This window comes from Mercenaria mercenaria, chromosome 11, assembly GCF_021730395.1.
Source record: "Mercenaria mercenaria strain notata chromosome 11, MADL_Memer_1, whole genome shotgun sequence".
Classification (NCBI taxonomy): Eukaryota; Metazoa; Mollusca; class Bivalvia; order Venerida; family Veneridae; genus Mercenaria; species Mercenaria mercenaria.
Genome location: NC_069371.1, coordinates 65599227 through 65621522, shown reverse-complemented (window position 1 = coordinate 65621522; position 22296 = coordinate 65599227). Strand labels below are relative to the sequence as shown.

At 36.1% G+C, this 22296-nt stretch overlaps 1 protein-coding gene across 2 annotated transcripts in view; it reads left to right on the top strand.

The window, feature by feature from the left end:
* The window catches only part of LOC123533007 (insulin-like peptide receptor), a 50159-nt gene that overhangs the window by 7950 nt on the left and 19913 nt on the right, over positions 1-22296 (top strand). The window contains exons 5-16 of one of the 2 annotated variants that reach the window (XM_053517607.1): positions 1157-1252; positions 1820-1967; positions 2168-2376; positions 3663-3780; positions 4130-4183; positions 4480-4658; positions 8988-9158; positions 10198-10363; positions 15221-15362; positions 17488-17572; positions 20043-20200; positions 22074-22227. In XM_053517607.1, coding sequence (XP_053373582.1) covers positions 1157-1252; positions 1820-1967; positions 2168-2376; positions 3663-3780; positions 4130-4183; positions 4480-4658; positions 8988-9158; positions 10198-10363; positions 15221-15362; positions 17488-17572; positions 20043-20200; positions 22074-22227 — 1680 coding nt within the window. Of the gene's footprint in view, positions 1-1156; positions 1253-1819; positions 1968-2167; positions 2377-3662; positions 3781-4129; positions 4184-4479; positions 4659-8987; positions 9159-10197; positions 10364-15220; positions 15363-17487; positions 17573-20042; positions 20201-22070; positions 22228-22296 lie in introns of both variants that reach the window. The other variant, XM_053517606.1, reaches the window with a different exon arrangement.

Genomic DNA, 22296 nt, shown 5'->3' with positions numbered 1-22296 from the left:
TCTATTGCCGACCGACAGTGTATACAAAGATTCTGATCTATTCATGGTTTCCACGATCTAAACAATATCTGTCCATCGGAAGTACCATATTATTATCTACTGTCGTTAAGTTCAGGGGCGGAACCAGGATTTTTTTTCCAGGGGTTCCAGATGGAGGTAGGTGTGGAACGGGGTGTCCCCCTCCTGCTGGTGGGGGGTTACGAGGGCCTCTCCCGGAAAAGTTTTCTTTCTCGGGGTCAACGGAGAGCGCATTTCGAGCGTTTTAGAGTAGAAAAAAGCAAGAATCTGAATCCCATCAAAAAAGTAATCACCACTTCGAAAATTACAAATCAAATATTATTTTACAAATTTTCCCATAATATGAAAACGAGCATAATGGGGGTACTGATGAACAAGGATGAAAAATTCATTTTTTGCCTTGACTAAGTTTAAGCCCCCTGCCAATGACTCGCCGACTTCTAAAGGGTTATTAAAAATTGCCGTTATCGATGTGGATGTTTGCCGTTTGATCTCAAACGTTACCAGTTCTAACATCGAGGAGGACTCCACTTTTAGAACCTTTTTTTTTATTATCTTTTTTTTTTCTTTTAAATTTGGTTTTGTTTGAATAGATCCAATATAATTCACATACATTTGTGCCCATTCACCTGACCTAAACAAAAAAACTCGACTGAAAAATGCCTCCTGTTGCCTGTATTAATGAATCTTCCGGCAATATCACTGTGTTTAATATCAAGCGAATTGTTTAGATGCACAAGTGCCAGTCCCGCCGATTTGTTTGGATTCGCGGTGCCCGCAGTCGCAGTACGTTATAATAATGATCTTTGTACTGTTTTTTTTTTCAGCTTTAAAAGTTTTCACCATTAACTTTGAAAATTCTGGGAGAGGGGGTGTGGGGTCCGGACTGGATCCGCTATGAAGTTTTATCCCCATACTGTATATCTGGTGTAATGAAGATCATGTTCTGTTCTGTTCTGTTCTATTTGCAGAACAAAAAAAAACAACACAGTATTTGGTACAATTAACAACGTGGCAAAATAAATAAATAAAATATTTACATGTATATCTCTTGAACGGCGGTATATTCCCAATCTCTAAGATCAGTGGAATTATCTCGTATGACCATTACTGTAGCTTTTCCCCCATTCTTTTACAGTTTGCAACGGCAAAATAATTGACAGCTTGCATGCAGCCGAAAATCTTAAAGACTGCAGAATCATCCACGGATCACTCGTCATCAAACTAAAAGAGTGTATGTTCTCTTCGTTTACCTTTGAAAATACTGAGACAAATTAATTAAAGGTTATAGTTGCAACTGGCTTTGTCTAAGTCTTCCAGTTCATTTTTCTTCTTCGTTACAAGTTTAATATTTCAAAAAAAATTATTATTTATATACTGTTTAAACAGAAAAAAAGGAATAAACTATAAATTATTTCAATAGATGAATGAAAAATATAACGGGCGTAAAATACGAAGTATATGTTTAACAATTTAGTGAATTCTTTCATTGATAGGGGCATCCGCAGAGTGGTAAAGGTCGTTGATTTTGAATCAATTGACCCTTACTGCTGTGGGATTAAAACCTCCCTTTGGGTTTAGAACTTTTACGTATGAGGAAGTCATCCAGCTTTCTTACGGAAGATCGTTGGTTCTACTCAGATGCCCATCCATGCCTGATGTAATGCTTCGAGAGGTAATTGGGGTCTTCCTCCACCATAAAAAGCTGAATGTCGTCATATAACGTATCATTGTGTCGACATGACATTAAAACCAACAGAAAATATTTATGTTTGGAGTTTAAATATTTTCATGATTTCAGGCGTTGACGAGGATAAACTAGAAAGCTATCTCGGCCAGATTGTTGAGGTCACTGGACACATTGCCGTCAGTTATTCATACGCACTTCATTCTCTGCGGTTTTTCAATGGGTTGCGCAAAGTAGGGGGTGAAAATCCAATAAATTACAAGTATGTTTCTTTCTTTGTGGTGTTTTAGATATCACCTTACCACCAAAATAAAACATATCAACTATATGTACGTATTATTTTACTATTAAAGCATCTATTAAGCTATACGTCTAGTAAATCGATATAGAAATTTAGTTGTGCTTTAATAAATGGCAAAATTTAATAAAATGTTCCATCCAAAGTTGCCTATTATTCTACAGGTACTCTATCCATATTTTCAACAACCCAAATCTACAGGAGCTTATCCCGGAACTATCTCATAATTTCCTTGAAGTGAGCAAGGGGACCGTCCTGTTTAAGAACAATGAGAAACTCAGCTACGAAAAAATTACAGATTTCGTGTCAATGACTAATCTAAACATAGAAGATACAGAAGTTTCCAAGGCAACAAATGGCAACAGATTATCTTGTAAGTTAAATGCATCGGTCAGTAAACGACAACCAATAATATAAAATCAAATTAAAATAGGAAGGTTGTTCTCCGTGTAGAGAAAGAGAATATCAGGATACTGTACCAATTTGGCGAGTCGCAGATACTAGCACTATACCAGCTGAGGCTCTGCCGAGACCTGTATCGTTTGCAGACAAGCCTAATAAATTTGAATGCATGGGGACAGTAACCGAAAATTTTATTTATCCCTCCGCAGAAAATTGAGTATGGTTAATATTTGTATGTTTGTTTGTAAGTCCGTTTGTGCGTTCGTATCAATTTTGCCCGGGTCGTAACTCTAAAATTAAGACAGGATATTTGTTAACACTTCATAAAATAATATAAAAAAAACAACTTTGAGTGGATTGCAAAGTAAAAGAATCATAATTCTACCTTGCTTACTTTTTTTAAATTATCTCTTTTCATTTAATTTGCACATAACAGTTTTTTCCGTCCGAAGCACAACTTCAAAAACTATTAAAATAGTGTTAAAACTTCACAATGGAAAATATCAAATATATTTCCACTGGTACGAAACTATGATAAGGGTAATTTAGCCAAAACATAAAATAAAGAGAAAAAATGTTTGCTTAATATGCAAAATTGAAATATCTTTCACTTGTGAACACCATATCTTACATTTTTCACTTGTGGCTATGCCAAGCATGAAAATATTTCATCTGGTGTTCAGTCATGAAGGATATTTTAATTTGACATAAAAAACAAACAAATGTCCTCTGTATATTTTTGGAAAATATTGTGTAGCAGAACAACAACCCTTAATTGCTTATTTTTTACATTTTCTATCTGCCACCAAAGTGGCAATGGCACAATATATTCATTATCCTGAACATTGGGCTCCTCGCTTGTGCAAACTGTGTAAAATATTGAACAACAGTCGCATAAGTCATGTAAGTATGCGTTGTTAAATTATGAGTATTATTAACTTTTACTTCCTCCAGTATCGGAAAGTATCTTACATTTTTACTCGTGGCTGTGCCACTCATGACAATATTGCATATGGTGTTCACTAGTGAAAGATATCCCAATCTTACACTGAAACAAACAAATATTCTTACCATTGTTGAAATAATCACAACTTGATATTGAATGTCTTACTTTTATATACTATTGGATTTTGAAGTCCCACTTGTTTCTGTACGAAATTATATGCAGTTGTATTTACTTAAATTATCTTAGCTAGACTTAGGAAAAGTAGAATTACCACATTATATTGTAAGTAAACATGTTTAAATATTTTGCAGCCGCCGTTCTACAACTGAATTTACAGGTGTTGAAAACGTCTCCTCATGTAGCCTTCATTACGTGGCCCAGAATGCCTACACTGAATATACTTCAATATTCCGTTTTTTGGAAGAAAACGTATGTAATTTAGTGACATTCTATAGCAGCGTTCTGTCTTCTGTCAAGCTCCTCACAGCGGTTACCTTCCCTTGCGTTCATTATACCGTAAGGGAAGTAATCGCCGCGGTGAGTTTGGTATTCAGTAGGAGAAATTTCCCGTTCGGGAAATCAGTTTATGTTTTTTATCTACTTTCCGAACAGGAAACTTGTTACTAAATATAGTAAATTCTTTCCTGTTCAGGAAGCAAAATCGTCATTTTAAGACTGTCTTGGCAAAAAATGCATTTAATTTTAAATATATTGTTAAATTTCAAAGTTTCCCGAACAGGAAACGTATAACTCAAATTAAATTATTACTTTTTTTCAGATCTGAAGAATCCGTAACAGTTTTTGATGAGGTGGATGCTTGCACAATATTGGGGTATGTTAACTTCTCTATGGCATGTTTTGTATTGAATAATGCACATTTCAGACGTAAATGAGCAGTCGTCATTAATTGTTTCAGGGGATTTATATTATTTTCTCAAGTTGTAAATTGTACAAGTTACACAAAGCCAGGAAATTATTTAGACTTTATCAAATTTAACAAACTGTTAACTGTTCAATTTAAAATTTCGAAGAAAAGGAGGCGGATTGATATTACAAGGGAAATTTAACTTGGTCGATGCTTTATATAAAATTCTTAGCTTTAAATTAAATTCACTTTTCATTTTAAAGCTGGCGAAGCAAAGACATTGAGTGCTTATATGAACCACAAACATGCAGCAAGGACGCGATTATACAATATATTGGAGGTCTCAAACCATGGACACGGTATGCAGCCTATATTAGAGCGCAGACACCGACAACAGAGAGTGCTGTCAGTAATGTAGTGTACTTCCTTACTGATCCTGACGGTAAATTCTGTTAATATATTTCTTTCTGAATTGATAGTAATTAAAAAAAGAATTCAAGGTGATTTAGCGCTACCGTGGACTTATGACACGGCATGACGTCGTTAACGTTTCTTTTAGACGACTTGTTTCCTATACGACTTGCCATCTGTAACCAGCTCTGGTTATCCTTATCACTGAAAAAATGTGTTATCCCTTATTGACATTCATCTGGTTAAAAAAATCAAGAACTCCTGAACCGTCTTGTGGAACAATGTTCTCACTTAACTGGTTGGGATTTAGAGAGCGACACTCATCACTGACTACGCTTCAAAACGGACAAGGTCTTAGCAGCTGCGATCAGTTATTTGACCTCTTAATTATATGAAATAATAATAATAATAATAATCATTAATATTGACATTATTATCGCTATATTACTTACGAGGAAAAACGGAATGAGTGAACATACTTTCCATAGTAGTAAGTTTTCAAAAATATGGACAGTTTTGGTCATGATCAGTCTACAATTATATATAAGAACCTATGTCTTTGTAGCTTGATTATTCGAAGTAGAGTTGTCCTACACACCATGGCGTCGGCGGCGGTGTCGGTGTCGGCACCTGCGTCACACCTTTGCAAAGCTTTTCGTACCCGTCAACATTTTGATAAAGTCTTTTGAGATAAAGCTTTGACATATGGCTTTGAAACTTTTATCACTTGTTTATCATTGTTTGTTATAACAGTATGTATATGTAGACAAGGGTACTGTGTCAACTGTTTTTTTCTTTTGGACTTGGAAATTGATAAAATTTTCGTACAAGTCAGCGTTTTGTCAAATTATTTTACATGTGACTTTGAATCTTTGAAAACTTGTTTAGCATCATTATTTCCATTTGACTGAAATATGGCCCTTTTGGGATTCGAAAATTGGTTCAGATTTCGTAAAACTATTTGACATGTGGCTTTTACACTTTGAAAACTTGTTTATCGTCATGATTTCCATTTGAAGGCAAAACTACATAAGTCTGTCAACTATTTTGGATGAATTATGGTACTTTTGGACTTTAAATCAATTAAATTCTTAATACCAGTCTATATTTTGCCTAACTGTTCGTAATATGACTTTGAAACTTTGACCACTTGTTTAACATCTTAGTTTTCACATATACATTGTAGGCAAGACTACATAACTAGGACAAGGACTTTAGTTTAGTGATGGCCCTTAGTTAAGTTTCGCATTCCATTCCATATTTTGTCTAAACTGTTTGATTTATGGCTTTGAAACCTTGAAAACTTCCTACCATTATGGTCACACATTGCCATACAGTGCACGACTTACCAAAATTTACAAATACAGGTATATTTTTTGTCTAATCTATTATTTTTCTGTTGTCAATATTATACCCCATACTGCCATCAGTTCTTCGAACAGTCGAGCGCTGTCAACTTCATTCGCATTGTTAAAACACAATTAACCTAAGCTTATGAAAATAAAAAAAGAAATTAAGATGCAGACAAGAACAACTGCTGATAATGAAGTATTTCACATTACACTATTACCTACAATATGTCAGTATGATGAGTTCTTTTATTATATATCATGTAAATATTTAGAAAATATCACTAAAATGCCAGGATCTTTTTATGTAACGCCATACAATGTTATAAGTAAAATTAGTGGCGGGAAGGTGATTGGTTATAACGTTACTACTCATACTGCAGTAGTCTCCCCTCACGGTAAAGACATTGAAGAATAGAAGAATAGTTATTTTCGATTTTTAAACTTATTAGCTAACCTGAGCACTTTGCTCAATGGTGAGCTATTGTGGTCAGTGCTTGTCGGTCGTCGATCTTCCGTCAACATTTTCCATTACAAAAGCTCCTAAACCACAGGGTCAGTTTGATGAAACTTCATTGGGATGTTCCTAGGAACGTCTTCTTTTAAAATTGTTAAAAAGTGAATTCCGTAAAGAACTCTGGTTGCCGTGGACACGGAAGTACAATCTTTGAAAATCTTCTTGATCAAAACCATAGAACCTAGGGCTTTGATATTTGGTCTGTAGCATTATCTAATGGTCCTCTACCAACAGTTTTCATGTTCCCCCCTAGGATCAAATACGGCCCCGCCCTGGGGGTCATATGGTTTATATAGACTTATATAGGGAAACATTTTTTTTCATGTACAAAAACTACAAGGCCTAGGACTTTGATATTTGGTGTGTAGCATCATCTAATAGTTCTCTACCAAGATTGTTCAAATTATTTTCTTAAGGTCAAAAATGGCCTGCCCTGGGGGTCACATTGTGCCTATAGACTTATATAGGGAAAACTTTGAAAATCTTCTTGTCCAAACAAAATGACCTAGGGCTTTGATATATGATATGTAGCATCATCTGGTGGTCCTCTATCAAGATTGTTCAGATCATCCCCCTAGGTTCAAATATGGCCCCGCTCTAGGAATCACCTAGTGACATAGTTATATAGACTTATTTAGAGAAAACCCTCTTGTCTAAAACTACAGGGCTTAAGATTTTGATATTTGGTATGTAGTATTATCAAGTGGTCCTCTATCAATATTGCTCAAATTATTCCACTAGGGTCAAACATGTCCCCGTCCCGTGGGTCACTTCGTTTCTGTAGGGAAAGTCTTCATGTTAAAAAATACATATCCTAGGACTTTGATATTTGGTATGTAACATTGTGTAGTAGTCCTTTACCAACAGTGTTAAAATCATCTCCGCTGGCTTTAAACTGGCCCCACCCTGGGTCACATGGTTTATATAGACTTATATAGGGAAAACCTTGAAAATCTTCTCGTCCAAAACCACAGGCCCTAGGTTTTTGATATTTGGTGTGTAGCATCATCTAATGGTCCTCTATCAAGATTGTTCAAATAATCTCCTTGGGCCAAATATGGCCCGCCCTAGTGGTCACATGGTTTTTAAAGACTTTTTAGGGGAAAATTTTCTTTTCCAAAAACACAGGGCTCCCTAAAGTCAGATACGGCCTGTCTTGAGAGTCACTTGGTTTATAAATATAGATTTATATAGGGAAAGTTTTCTTATACACAACCAAATGGCCTAGGGTTTTATATTTGGTATGTACTATTGTATAGCAGTCCTTTACCAAGATTGGTTAAATTATCCCCCTAACGTTTAAACTGGCCCCGCCCCGGAGTTGGGGACACATAGTTTAGATAAACACGTATAGGAAAACACCTTTTAAAAAACGTAATATCTTGTCTTAAACCATAAAGTTCAGAGCTTAGATATTTAGTATGTGGCATGTTCTAGTGGTTCTGTACCACGACTTTTCAAAACTTGACCCCGGGGACAATATATGTCATGCCAATGGGGATCCTTGTTTTACATTGACTTATAGGAAATTTCTTTAAAAATCGTCTTGTCCAGAACCATAAGGCCCAGACCTTAGATAATAAGTATTGTCTAGTGGTCAACTGTTCAGATCTTGACCATGGGCTTAGAATAGGACATGCTCGGGTTATCACTTGTTTTACATAGACATATATGGTTTTGAAGCGATGACAAAGGAATTTGGACAAAAGTATTATGTTTGACACAAATTTTAATATTTTTCTTGAATAGTCTTTATTTTGACCTACTGAGCACTACTGACCTATTTCTTGTTTTAGAAGCTAGAACAAAGAAACTTGAACCGCCTGTATAGTCTTAAGTGTGATCTACTGACCTACAATCTTGTTTTTGAAGTTACAGCAAAAAAAAAATGGACAACATGTATAATGTTTGATATAGATTTCAATACTCGTCTAAAATAGTGACCTACATTCTTGTTTTTGAAGTAATAGGATAGAAATTTGGACCACCTGTATAATTTTTGATACAGATACCAATGATAAGTTTGGAAAGTCTTAATCTTGACCTACTGATCTACTTTGGTTTTCAAATGAACAGTATAAAATTTGGTCCACATGTATAGATTTAAATTCTTTAATATTCTTATTCTTATTTTCTTATTCAAGTGAGCGATAAAGGGTCATCATGCCCCTCTGGGTGAATTTTTTCAGGAATTTAATAATGAATTAGTTGAAAAAATAAACAAAATTGTGACAAAATTGATGTGAAAATGATCGCTGTTCGGAGTTTGATACACCTTATATAAGACAAGCCTACATATATTTGAAAATCCCTCGTATAGTCTTGACTCGGGAGACAGCCAAAATTTCATCCTTTTTAAGTTTTTATTCTTATTTCTTTAGGGCGATGATGTGGGATCCTGATGTCTTTGAATACACATAACTACATGCTTTATGAAGTTCTTCATTTTTACTTTTTCCAGTATTGTCACTTAACAAAAATATTTACTTTGCAGCCCCTACAGCTCCTTTGAACTTGGAAGTAAGAGCCACGGAGCCTGGAACGCTTCGTCTAACCTGGGACCCACCTTCCATTCCAAACGGAAACGTTACCAGTTACAGAATTAAGTGGAATCATATGAACTACAATGTTGAAAAATATCGCCAAAGAGACTACTGCTCATTGCGTAAAAATTTCCTTTTTTTCTGTTTACTCAATGAGTACATACATATTAGTGCAGAAAACAACATCAGAGACTGCAGTTATTAAAGAAGATGTGTGTCCGTTAGGACACCGGTGTACCGACTATTTTTGAAAAAAAAAATGTTCAACACATTTTAAGCACAATGTGTGTTTTTTACTTAGTCAAGGATCATAATTCTCTAGCAAAATAAAATCTCAAACAAAGCACCAGGTGCACAACTTCAAGTGCTATGTAACAATCCTATAATGTTGTATGGCTCTGTGTCAGATACTTTTTGAGATACATGATACAAAATCATGTAGGCCATTTATGCATAGTTTTTGACAAACGAGAGTCACAACTCTGGTCTGACCGATTAAAAGCCAAAACAAAACCCAAGTGCACAACATCATAATTATACTGAATAATATTCCTATTATGTTTCATGACCTTTGGGCAAATACTTCTTAACACGCCCTTAGCACAAACATATCGTGCATATTTTGACTACGTTAACGGCCATTACTTTGGTTTGAGTAAAATTTCAAATAGCCCATTGTGCACAACTTCATATGCTGAATAGTATTTCTGTAAATTTTCATTATCCAAGGTTAAATACTTTTGAGATACATGTAACACAAACATTTAGGCCCCTTTCATGCATACTTAACTAAGTCAATGGCCATAACTCTGGTCTGGCTTTGCAAAGTCCCAACTAAAACTCTATGTGCACAACTTCTTATAGTGACTAACAATCCTGTAAGATAAAATGACTGTAGGTCAAATACTTTTTGAGATATGCACGACACAAATTCGGTTGGACGGATATAGGGACGGACAAGGGCAACTCTAAACCAAATAGAATTGGGGTAGGGGAAATTTGGGAGTGGGGTTAAATTTAGGGGGGGGAGGGGTTTTGGTGGGGTGAAATTATGGGGGAAGGGGCAACAAATTAAACTGTTCAGTATATGATAATATATATTTAGTTACAAATGTATCTGCCGTTCTACGCACCAATGCTGTTCTAACATTTACATTGCAGCTTTGTCTGGAATCGACGATAAATCAACTGATGTTCCATTAGCCGAATGTTGCCCTTGCCCCACGAAGACTCAACAGCATATCATCAATGAAATGCTGGCAGAAAGGAAAGCTAATCTCGATATGGTATTTCAAGATATGCTTCAAAACAGAGTCTATATTAAAAGGTTAGTATCAGTCATTGACGAAATATGTTTATTCTGTTGAATAAAACGAAGACACTAGTTAAACATCAGACTCAAACTTCGTCATTAGGCTTAGCTTACAATTAAAGCCCCCCGTGTCATTTTACTGACAGGTAGAAGTGGTCGATTATCTTTGTGAAGAAAAATTTATCATGGTTATTTCTTTCGACAGGTTATTACTAAGAATACTGCGGAAGGGAGTAATTCAAAACTATAAAGAAAAATCAACATACTTTTTTTATTTTTTAGCTCACCTGTCACATAGTGACAAGGTGAGCTTTTGTGATCACCCTTCGTCCGTCGTCTGTCGTCAGTCCGTGCGTCCGTCCGTCCGTGCGTGCATCCGTGCGTCAACAATTTTGTGTCTGCACGATAGTGGTTTCGTTTATGACTTTATTTTAACCAAACTTGCACACAACTTGTATCACCATAAGATCTTGGTTCCTTTCTTGAACTGGCTAGATCCCATTATGGGTTCCAGAGTTATAGTCCCTGAAAGGGCAAAAATTAGCTATTTTGACCTTGTCTGCACAACAGCAGCTTTATTTATGATTTGATTTTTACCAAACTGGCACACAACTTGTATCACCACGAGATCTTGGTTCCTTTCTTGAACTGGCCAGATTCCATTATGGGTTCCAGAGTTATGGCCCCTTAAAGGGCCAGAATTAGCTATTTTGATCTTGTCTGCACAATAGCAGCTTCATTTATGATTTGAATTTAACCAAACTTGCACACAACTTGTATCACCATAAAATCATGGTTCTTTTCTTGAACTGGCGAGATTCCATTATGGGTTCCAGAGTGATGGCCCCTGAAAGGGCTAAAATCAGCTATTTTGACCTTGTCTGCACAATAGCAGCTTCATTTATGATTTGAATTTAATCAAACTTGCACAAAACTTGTGTCACCATAAGATCTCGGTTCCTTTTTGATCCGGCCAGATCCCACAATGGGTTCCAGAGTTATGGCCCCTTAAAGGGCCAAAATTAGCTATTTTGACCTTGTCTGCACAATAGCAGCTTCATTTATGATTTGATTTTAACCAAACTTGCACACAACTTGTATCACCACGAGATCTTGCTTCCTTTCTTCAACTGGCCAGATTCAATCATGGGTTCTAGAGTTATGGCCCCTTAAAGGTCCAAAATTGGCTATTTTGGCTTTTGCAGCCATATAAAGACTTCATTTATGGTTTTATTTGATACAAACTTCCAAAATATCTTCAACAACAATAAATGTTGGATTCCATAACAAATCAGATCCAATCGTAGGTTCCATAGTTATTTTATTATCTGATTACCTCCCCTGATTGTACTTATAGGACTTATTTGAAATTTCATTATTGTTATTAGTTGGACAGAGACAATCAGGGTAGATAACTATGGACTGGTTTTATGTCAAATTACCTCCCTTTATTTCAAATTAAAATGGGTATATCTCCATAACTAATGAAGATACTGATCTGAAATTTCATTTATGTCAACAGATTTATTTGGCAGATCCTTCTTTTGTTCACTTACAATATTTATTTTTTTAATTACTTCCCTTTTACGTTACTATAAATAGCTTATTTTAATAACTTTTTTATTATTGGCGGTAGGGAAAAACCGATACCACTTTTCTGTGGTACAACATCGATGGTACCTCCATTTTTTAGGTGTATTTTGACATATCTATACTTTGTAAGAATATTTTTTCTTTTTGGTTAAATTTCTTCCCTTTGTTGTTCCTGTCCTTTGGACTTTGATATTTTACTGAGGACCTTCTTGTCCTCAAGAGCAATGATAACAGGTGAACGATATAGGGCCATCATGGCCCTCTTGTTTTACCAATTTCATTCACTTTATAAAATTTTCAGTTGTCATATATACATTATGCACATCAGTATGAAAATCAAGGTCCAAGAAAATAGGTTTAGTTGGATTCAAAGAAAAATGCGATTGACATGTATTATTGAGATCGCTAATGCAGCAAAAAGTTCCCTTAAATCTTGCAATTCTGTCACATTTGCTACCTGTGATGGATGAAAGAGTTCCACACAAGGACTGTTTTCGGCCAAAATGAAAATATTAAAATTTGTAATACTGAGGTGGTGTGATGAGTAGCTGATAACCAAAGTAGTGTTTGTGTATTGCTAGTCCTGTGTAAGATAGGAGCTTTATCAACGAGGTAATGAACGATCTTGTGAAATATAGTAAGATAAGTAGGTTCTTGTAAAGAGAGGACGGCGGCTATCTTATCTTCTGCTCTCAAATGTTTTCCGGTATAGATGAATCAGTATGTTGGTAGCAGTTGTTCTTGTAAAGGGAGGACGGCGACTATCTTATCTTCTACTCTCAACAGTTGTCCGGTATAGATGAATCAATATGTTGGTAGCAGTGGTTCTTGTAAAAGGAGGACGGCGACTATCTTATTTTCTACTCTCAACAGTTTTCCGGTATAGATGAATCAATATGTTGGTAGCAGTGGCTCTTGTAAAAGGAGGACGGCGGCTATCTTATCTTCTACTCTTAACAGTATTCCGGTATAGATGAATCAATATGTTGGTAGCAGTGGCTCTTGTAAAAGGAGGACGGCGGCTATCTTATCTTCTACTCTCAACAGTTGTCCGGTAACAAATCTGACTGCTCCAATGTCCTATTTTTTAATTTCTTTTTTTATATATGGATCCCTAACAAAAAACCTGTATTTTGAAGTAGGTTTAACAATAGGATTATCAGCTACTTCTTTTACTGTTGGTTTGTCAGAATTTTACTGTTTAAAAGTTTGGATAAATGCTCAGGATCAGCTTTCTTACGCCGGTTTCTGTAACATTAATATTATGTGCAGGGCTAGGTTCTAAATATTGCATCACAGTGTCAACATCATTTATAAAAACTGAAGAGAATTGTTTATAGACTTTTATTTAATTAAGGATACCATTTTCCCGAAACATGGATCGTTTCAAGAAGTATGATGCCATCCCCTCCAGCACAAACACGCACGTACGCAGGCCTGCATTTACGTACGCACGCACGCATACACACACGCGCGCTCACAAAACTTAAAGTATGCACCATGTTTGTGTTCTGATGGATCACAGACGGTTTTTTTCATGTTATCACAGTATGGAATTCTTGATCTGTTTTGTTAAAATCATTTTTCTTTCAGCTATTATTAATAAGTTTTCAATATTGTATTTCATCTTCATTTCCCTGTGTAAATGGTCCTTCTTTTTACAGATTTTTTCTCATTTCTGAGTTGAACCATCAATATTTTTACTTTTTCCTGAAAATGAGATACATTTACACCACAAGGACACTGACCAAATAAAATCTTAACTAAGTAAATATATATACAAACGTAAAACTATATCTGATTTTTTAAACGGATATATACAGAAATCACGCTATTATTATGTCTCCCACCACACAGTAGTGTGGGAGACATCCTGATTTACACCAGGCTGTGTGTGTGTGTGTGTGTGTGTGCGTGCGTGCGAGCGTGCGTGCGTGCGTGTGTTTGTGTGTGTGTCTGTCACAAAGTCGAACATTTCTCAACCGATCTTCACCAAACTTGAACAAAATGTGTTTGTGTGTGCTCGGCCAAGTTCGAAAACCGGCCCAGGCACTTCGGAATTATGGCCCTTGAATTACCAAAAAAAAAAAAAACACCAATTCTTGCGCATTTTTGACCTCAAAAAGCGTCTATACTAGTTTTAAAAGTAGTGTAGTGGTCCTTGTGGTGTCAAAAAAGCGCATGCATATGTGCTCTAAGTAAACAGTATAGAAAGACTAACTTACTATTTAGATGATTAGGCAGTTGTGGGAGACATGCACTTTTCTCAAAAGCATCTCTAGTCAAAAATCTGATTTAATAACTATATGATATCAATCGAAACTTCTTGGGCCTTTGTCATCAGACTCGGAGGAAATCCGTAAACAGTTGTTTTGGTACACCAATTTGAATACCTTTTGGTTATTAATTCTTCCCGACTTCATCTCAGTGTTGTTATATTTTCTAGTCCTTCGGGATCATTGATTTCAACTCATTTAGATTTGAAGATTGAATACTGCTTAAGCCGGTGCTAGGGGGCGTGGGCAGTGTTGCATTTTCCATTACTGCTGAACAGACTCAATCAAACCGAGTCTGCAATTTTCACTGTTTGCCTTGTTTTCGGTGCTTCCGAGGGATCTACTTTCCAGATTTTATTTACTTCACAACAGCGGGTGTTAAGTGCTGTGTGGCGGCCGTAAAAAGTCGCCCCGACTTCATCTCAGTGTTGTTATATTTTCTGGTCCTTCGGGATCATTGATTTCAGCCCATTTAGATTTGAAGATTAAAAACTGCTTAAGCCGGTGCTAGGGGGCGTGGGCAGTGTTGCATTTTCCATTACTGCTCATGAACAGACTCAATCAAACAGAGTCTGCAATTTTCACTGTTTGCCTTGTTTTCGGTGCTTCCGAGGGATCTACTTTCCAGATTTTATTTACTTCACAACAGCGGGTGTTAAGTGCTGTATGGCGGCCGTAAAAAGTCGTCCCGACTTCATCTCAGTGTTGTTATACATGTATTTTCAGGTCTTTCGGGATCATTGATTTCAACTCATTTAGATTTGAAGATTGAATACTGCTTAAGCCGGTGCTAAGGGGCGTGGGCAGTGTTGCATTTTCCATTACTGCACATGAACAGACTCAATCAAACCGAGCCTGCAATTTTCACTGTTTGCCTTGTTTTCGGTGCTTCCGAGGGATCTACTTTCCAGATTTTATTTAGCAGGTGAACAATCATACTAATAATATAGTTAAAATGGTTAGCTTGGCGGCTGCTTGACAGACAGGTTTATGCATGTTTCAGGATGTATAGAAACAAAGACCGACGGTCCGCAGAAAACTCAGACATCGACAGTGGGGAAAATCCAATCAATTTTGCTCATGTGTATAATACAGAAGAATTTATTGTAACCAACTTAGGAAATTATCAGAAGTACAGTTTCGAGGTACGGGTAGCATGTTAATAGGTGTGTACAGATTTAACGACAAGACAATCAATGTGTTATGCTGCCTTTTGCATGCTGTGTAACTGATCAGGTGGCCATGTCCATTTAATATAGGAGCAGTATCATTCAACATAGAAACAGCAGCACTTACCTGTAGTATTAGCTTTATGTACAGACGTATAGATGACTTTATATATGTTCAAAAGATATTTTATCATTAACAAATGGATTAGGTGCTTTAAGGTATTAAACCGTATTTAAGCAACATTTTCTTACATTTTTTTTACACTTTGGGAAACTTTTTCAATTAACAGAAATATACAATGCACACAGAGTTAAATTCTAGCTAGAAACATATGTTTTCTTACTTTTATGAAATTTTGTAATTACTCTCTTTTAACGAAAGTATAATTTCAAGAGAATTGTACATTTTCTATATCACAGACATCATCAAACTACAGGCCTTCCGGCGTTCCTACTTTGTCCTAAATTTTAGTACTTTTTTCTTCCTATTTTTTGATGAAAACTTCCTACTTCTCCTATTTTTTTTGCTTGACATTTAAAAAAAGGAAATGAGTACATTGCTCCCTCTCTACAACGGCCTTCTGAACAACAATTCATCTTTTGCTACAACAATTTCTACTGACTCCAAAATATGAGCTAATTGTTCTTTATTTTACCTCTCTACAACAACTCCCTCCGAACAACAACCTATTTTCTGTCTACCTAAGGGCATTGTTGTAGAGAGGGAGCACTGAAGTTATAGTTGCAGATGATGAAATCTTGATGTGTTGCTGGCAGTTTCTAGAGCCTTTTGTGCTTCCTGCAATACATTGCCTCATATCAAGGCTGATGGGCACACGAATTAAAGCACAGAAACTGCCTGTCAAAACAACTTGGGTCATTATTTGGTTTCCAATGTAGGTATAGTATTAACAGTTATTTAGGTAACCATTGCAAATGTTATGTTAATAACCTCCTACTTTTCCTACTTCTTTGTCCACAAGCCTCAAGTTTTTTTTTTTGTACTTTTTGTGCCCCGACCCCCACCCCATGAGTGGTGGGGGCATATAGATTTGCTCTTGTCCGTCCGTCCGTCCTTCCGAGAATGTTGTGTCGCGCCTAGCTTCAAAAGTATTTGACGTAGAATCACAAAACTTTACAGGAATGTTGGTCAGCATGTGTAGTTGTGCACCTGGGGTTTCGCGTCCGGATTCATTCAGTATTGTAGGAGTTATGGCCCCAGACTTAGTAAAAAATTGGTCATTTTAATGCTGTGTCGCGGGTAGCTCCAAAAGAATTTGGTCTAGATTCACTAAAGTTTACAGGAATATTGGTCAGCATGTGCAGTTGTGCACCTGGGGTTTCGCGTCCGGCTTCATTCAGTCATGTAGGATATATGGCCCCTGACTTAGTTAAAAATCTGTCGTTTTAATGTTGTGTCGCGCGTAGCTCCAAAAGTATTTGACTTAGAGTCACCAAAGTTTACAAGAATGTTGGTCAGCATGTTTAGTTCTGCACCTGGGGTGTCGTGTCTGGATTCATTTAGTATTGTAGGAGTTATGGCTTCTTACCTAGGAAAAAATTGTCATTTTAATGTTTTGTCGCGCGTAGCTCCGAAAATATTTTACCTACAGTCATTATTTCACTACACAAGACCAGACTTCTTGTCCAGACTTACTCAAAAAAGAAAGTTTGTTAAACATGTATGTTAAAATGTACTTGACCTAAAATCATAAAACATTAGAGGATTGTTTTATAGCCTATGAAGTGTTCTCTTTAGGATTTTACTCAGCTAGGCCAGAGTTATGGCCATCTAAGTGAAGAATACACATAAGGTTCTTAAAAGTTTGTGTTGCAAACATCTTAAAAATTGTTTAGCCCGAGTCATTAAACCATGTAACAGTGGGGGTGGGGAAGTGGAGGGGGGGGGGGGGCCGGCATCTGTGTCCTATGGATACACATCTAGTTTGTGTAGGGACCTACTTTTCTGTTACTTTTTGCAAGGCAATGTTGGAAGGCATGCGAAACATTATTTGAAGTGTGCTATAACAGTGTTAATATCTGGGTAGCGTTTTATTTGATCATAACAGAACTCACCTCACAACTGTTCAAATTATTACAGGTTCAGGCTTGTCATACTAAATATCAAGACCGAGACACGATGTGTAGCGGAAATGCGATTGAATGGGGAACGACATTGCCAAATAGTAAGCACATTTGCTCAGATTGCTAAGGCGGAAATCATTACTTTTATCATATTTTATTGCTATAACAATATTCAGTGTTTCTACATAAATAGAAATACTTATCAAAAAGGAGACCCATGCCACTTACAAATATGTTAACGATAATAAGCTCTTGCATTTTTACCCCTTTACCCCTTTTCAAGATTTCACAACACTGACATTTCTTTCTATATTTCTGAATTGTAGCCTTATTGACCTAAACATCATAAAATTGAGATTTTAATCTAAATTCACAAAGTTCTAGAACTTATCCTATCACTGGAATTTCAACAAAGGTATTCCACTTTTTGACTTGGGCATTGTAACAAACGTTGTTTTTTTTCTTTAAGCATCTCTGAAACTTACTCTAGACAAAATTAATTCCCCTTTATAAATCTGTCCTGAAAATACCATTTCCTTCAATTTTCCGTTCACATATGCACGGACTGGATTGGAACTTATTAATAATATGGTATTAAAATGCATTTATGCCCATTAAGACAATTTTGCCACCGTTTCCACCTTTTGCACATGGACAATGATTTACCGGAATAGCTCTGAAACCAACGTATTTCACAGGAACTTTATATTAAGCCACTAGGAGTATGTCTGGCGGCATATGAAAAGGCGATGTAACTCATTGCAGACTTGGAGCGGTCTTCTGCGCATGCCCGAAAGTGATTATCAATGGTAGCGCACGGCAAAAATATGCATATTTTTTGCATGTCCGCATGCATTTAGTGTACAATATGCATAAAATACTGACTAAAGGTTAGGGTTAGTATCACCACGGTTACAAAATATATACATTTAAGATATTTTCGTTCAAATTTAGTTAATCCGGTATGTACCGGAGACTGTAATTTATAACGGCGCTCCAAGTCTGCATTGAGTCACAGTCCATATGAAAAGGACAGTGGGTTGTTAATGTAAGTTGATGTGGGTGTACATGACAATAAGAGGAAATGAAAGCTCAGTAGTCAAATATTTGATCTGAGTAATTCTGAAATAAAATCCTTTTAAGTACTTATTTTTTGTAATAATTGACGTATTAGGCAATATTCTTAACTACACTGATGGAAATTTAATGCGGTTTTACTCTTTGGAAAATGAAAACGAATGAATGTATGGAACGAAGGAACCATAAATTATCAAATTAACTCTATTTTTGTTACCATTTCTTATATTTTTCTCCTTTTAAAAATTATGATTGAATGTGGTTAATTTTTATCCACTGAAAGGAATCTGTAAGACTGATCGAAAAAGGTACAGTGACAAGTGTTTCAACGTACAAAATAATTATTATTATTTACTACAGTTATAAGCTTTTAAAACAAGGCTTTCAGAGAGGGCATTTGTGGTAGCTCTAGTTTATACACTGCCAGTCTGAAATAAATTATGTGGTCTCTCAAATTTTGCGTGGTTAAGTCTGGTTAAGGGTAAGGAGTATATCACCAAAAGACAGAAATATTTTATAAACAAACAACATCTTACCAACAATCTTACACGTTCTGTCGTTCTGCCCCATACATGTGGGACTTTTCAATTAGTGACATTCAGTACAATATACAGTCCTTCCAAAATGACACTTGACACAGAACTTTATTTGCCTTCGACCGCGTCGTATGTGGCTACCCGAATACCCTTGCTTATCAAAGATTTACCTGGGGTTATAATAGAAATATTTGATAAAGGAACTGTAACTTACCAACAATATTACATGTTCTGCCTGCGGCAATGGAAACCTAATTTTTTTTCAAAAAGAGGCCCCCTCCCTCTTTAAAAAATTAATGTCATTTGTCAAAAAAAAAAAAATAAACAATTGCTGAAAATTACGTTCCACCTAGTTATGTGAAATTTTAGAACTGGGTCATTATTTCATTTGTATCGAAACGAATGTAACAATTGTTTGAAAATAGTTGTTGAAGGCGTTGGACTATCCAAAAGTATGACCCCTTTATGCTTATATCTGTAAACTGAAAATTGTTTTATAGAATAATATGCATGTTTTATATGCTGTTCAATTGTCATGTGAAACAACTCTCATTTTCTCTCTGTTTTGTTGTCGATTGGTGGTGTTCTTTGCTTCCAAAGGATCTTTTTACAGATCACAACAGCAATCTTTAAGTACCGTGTGGCGGCTGTAAAAAGTCTCCCCGCACTTGGATTCAGTGTTGTTATATTTTCTTGTCCTTTGGGATCATGGACTCCATTCAACCTAAGTATAATAGAGTTTCGCTTAAGCCGGTGTTAGGGGGCGTGAGAGATGTTGCACATTTCATTACCTCTCATGAACAGACTGAATTAAACCGAGTCTGCTTTTATTCGTTTTGGTTGCATTCTTTGCATCCAAAGGAACTTTTTACAGATTTTATCATTTATTCTCAAAACGTGAGGCTAAATAATACACATTTTTTGCATAGCTGCCATTTCGTTATGCTTTCCTTTCCAGAGCAATCAGACCTTGTGGATGAAAGCACTGTCAGAACAGAAGAAGTGAAAAATGGCATTCGACTGGAATGGACTGAACCGGCTCATCCGAATGGTATCATCCTCAATTACGACATTGAAAACATGCGAAACGACCCACATAATCCATATGGAAACATGGTAATGGACGTTATTACACTCGGCAATTCCATGTATTTTCATTAAGTATTTCGGTATTCTTCGGTAAAAAACGGAGAACGCCGAAATATCATACAGGTAAGACTACCCTAAATAGTACTTCCTATTCATTCTATGTAACACTGACAATTTTCAAAGAGCTTCCACATATAGCTTGACCAATTTTAGAGAACATATTCTTACCTCATTTTTAAGAATTTCGTAAAATGAAGAGAAAAGTAGGGGTCATGTATCTTCTAAGACAGATTTCTCTTGTGATATTTTTAATGTACAATGGTTTCAGAATCACAGTGCTGAGACCTGGTAGTACTACTCCTTCTAAAATTTACTTTCACCTATTATGTGCATGCCATTCCCACTCGTGCTTTACTTTATTACATTCTATGTTGTTCTATCGCAAATACTGTCAAACAGGGTGTTTACATTATTTTCAAATCTGGGTTATTCCGGCTTTTCCCAGACGCTGTTTCTGTTACGTCTAAGGGTAACGTCTTTTCGTGTACTTTTTCCTTGAATTGGTCAGGCTATGATGCAATAGACTGCATTAATTGTAAAACCTGTCGATTGGTGTGTCTTAATTATAGGTCTATACAATTTCTCATGAAAAATAGGTATGAAAAACCAAACGACAATGTCATTCAGAATTCCATTATCATTCAGTCTATTTGTAAACTACGTAGGTCAAATTGTTCAAATACTAGTGAGCACAAAGCAAAGTTTAAAACTTTAATATAAACACAAAATATCTTTTTCTTAAGGGACACCTGTACAACTATTATTTACAGAAAGGATTATCCTTCAAATTGTTTCATTACTTTTTGTGAATTGGCTAAAATCAGGCATTAAAAACAATGAGAAGTACAAGAACTTTTTTGATTTTTATTCACATTGACAATATTGTCGACCTAGTTTATGGTCGCATATGACACAATGTTGAAAGGGTTCCAACATTCTGACCAACATCATGAAAAACATACATTAAAATGGGCCATCGTATACAGATTCACTTTTTCTATCAATTGAATTCCGCAACAGCTAATCATACCCGTTCTCAGTAGCGGCCTGAGTGCATCATTTGAAGTTGATATTTAAAACAATTTTCGGGATATGCACCCCGTATCCCACCAGCGGGAGGGGGATACATCCTCCCACACCCCAGCATGTGCGCATATTTTTAAAAAGCCTTTTGATAACGTACTTTGCCCCGCAAGTTCGAGGTCGTAAGTTCGAGCCCTGACAGATGCGGGTCATGTTACTGAAGACAGATCGTTTGGTGAGCCGCCAGCTAGTTAAATAATGGTTAATGATTGCCTACCTGCCTACTGCCTGGTATCATAGAGAAGTAATGTTGTTCAATGTATGTAGGTGTCTCATTAGCCAGAATGGCTGGGCCTCTCTGAAGGGATGACACTGTAATAAACAAATAAAGGTTTTACTTTTTATTATACAATTATTGACTTATGTTGAGGTCAATAACATTTCATAGGTCCGTAAAACACCTTTTGACCGAAACATAAGTCTATAATTGTTATATTATATGCCTTTCTCAAATGCATTCATTTGACTGGCCCATATGTCATACCTATGCTATAAGAAAAAGTTATATCACAAGAGTCATTATCACTTTTGCAGGTCAAAATCGCTTTTTGCGGACCCGCGCGTGCACTCATTTCGACCAATCAAGTGAGCGCATTTGAGAAGGGTATATAATATTTCAGTTATCCGATATTGATAAACATTCTATACTGTAAATGACATTCTATAACTTTGTCAGAGATATACCATGCCTTTCACATTTTAGCTCGTTTAGAATAAATACATAAAATAAATATTAATTGTTTAATTTGTATAGCAGCCTGTGTTAATCTGCCTTCTAAACAATGGCACTGGTAGAAGTAATTTCACATTGTACAAACTGACACCTGGTAAATACCAGTTCCGGATCCGAGCAACGTCACTGGCAGGAACAGGACCGTGGACACAGTATCTATACTACACTGTGTCACAGCGTTAGTGTTTATCATTATTTTTTTTTATTCTAGTAGACGTTAGATTTTTGTTCATTTATTTATAATAGA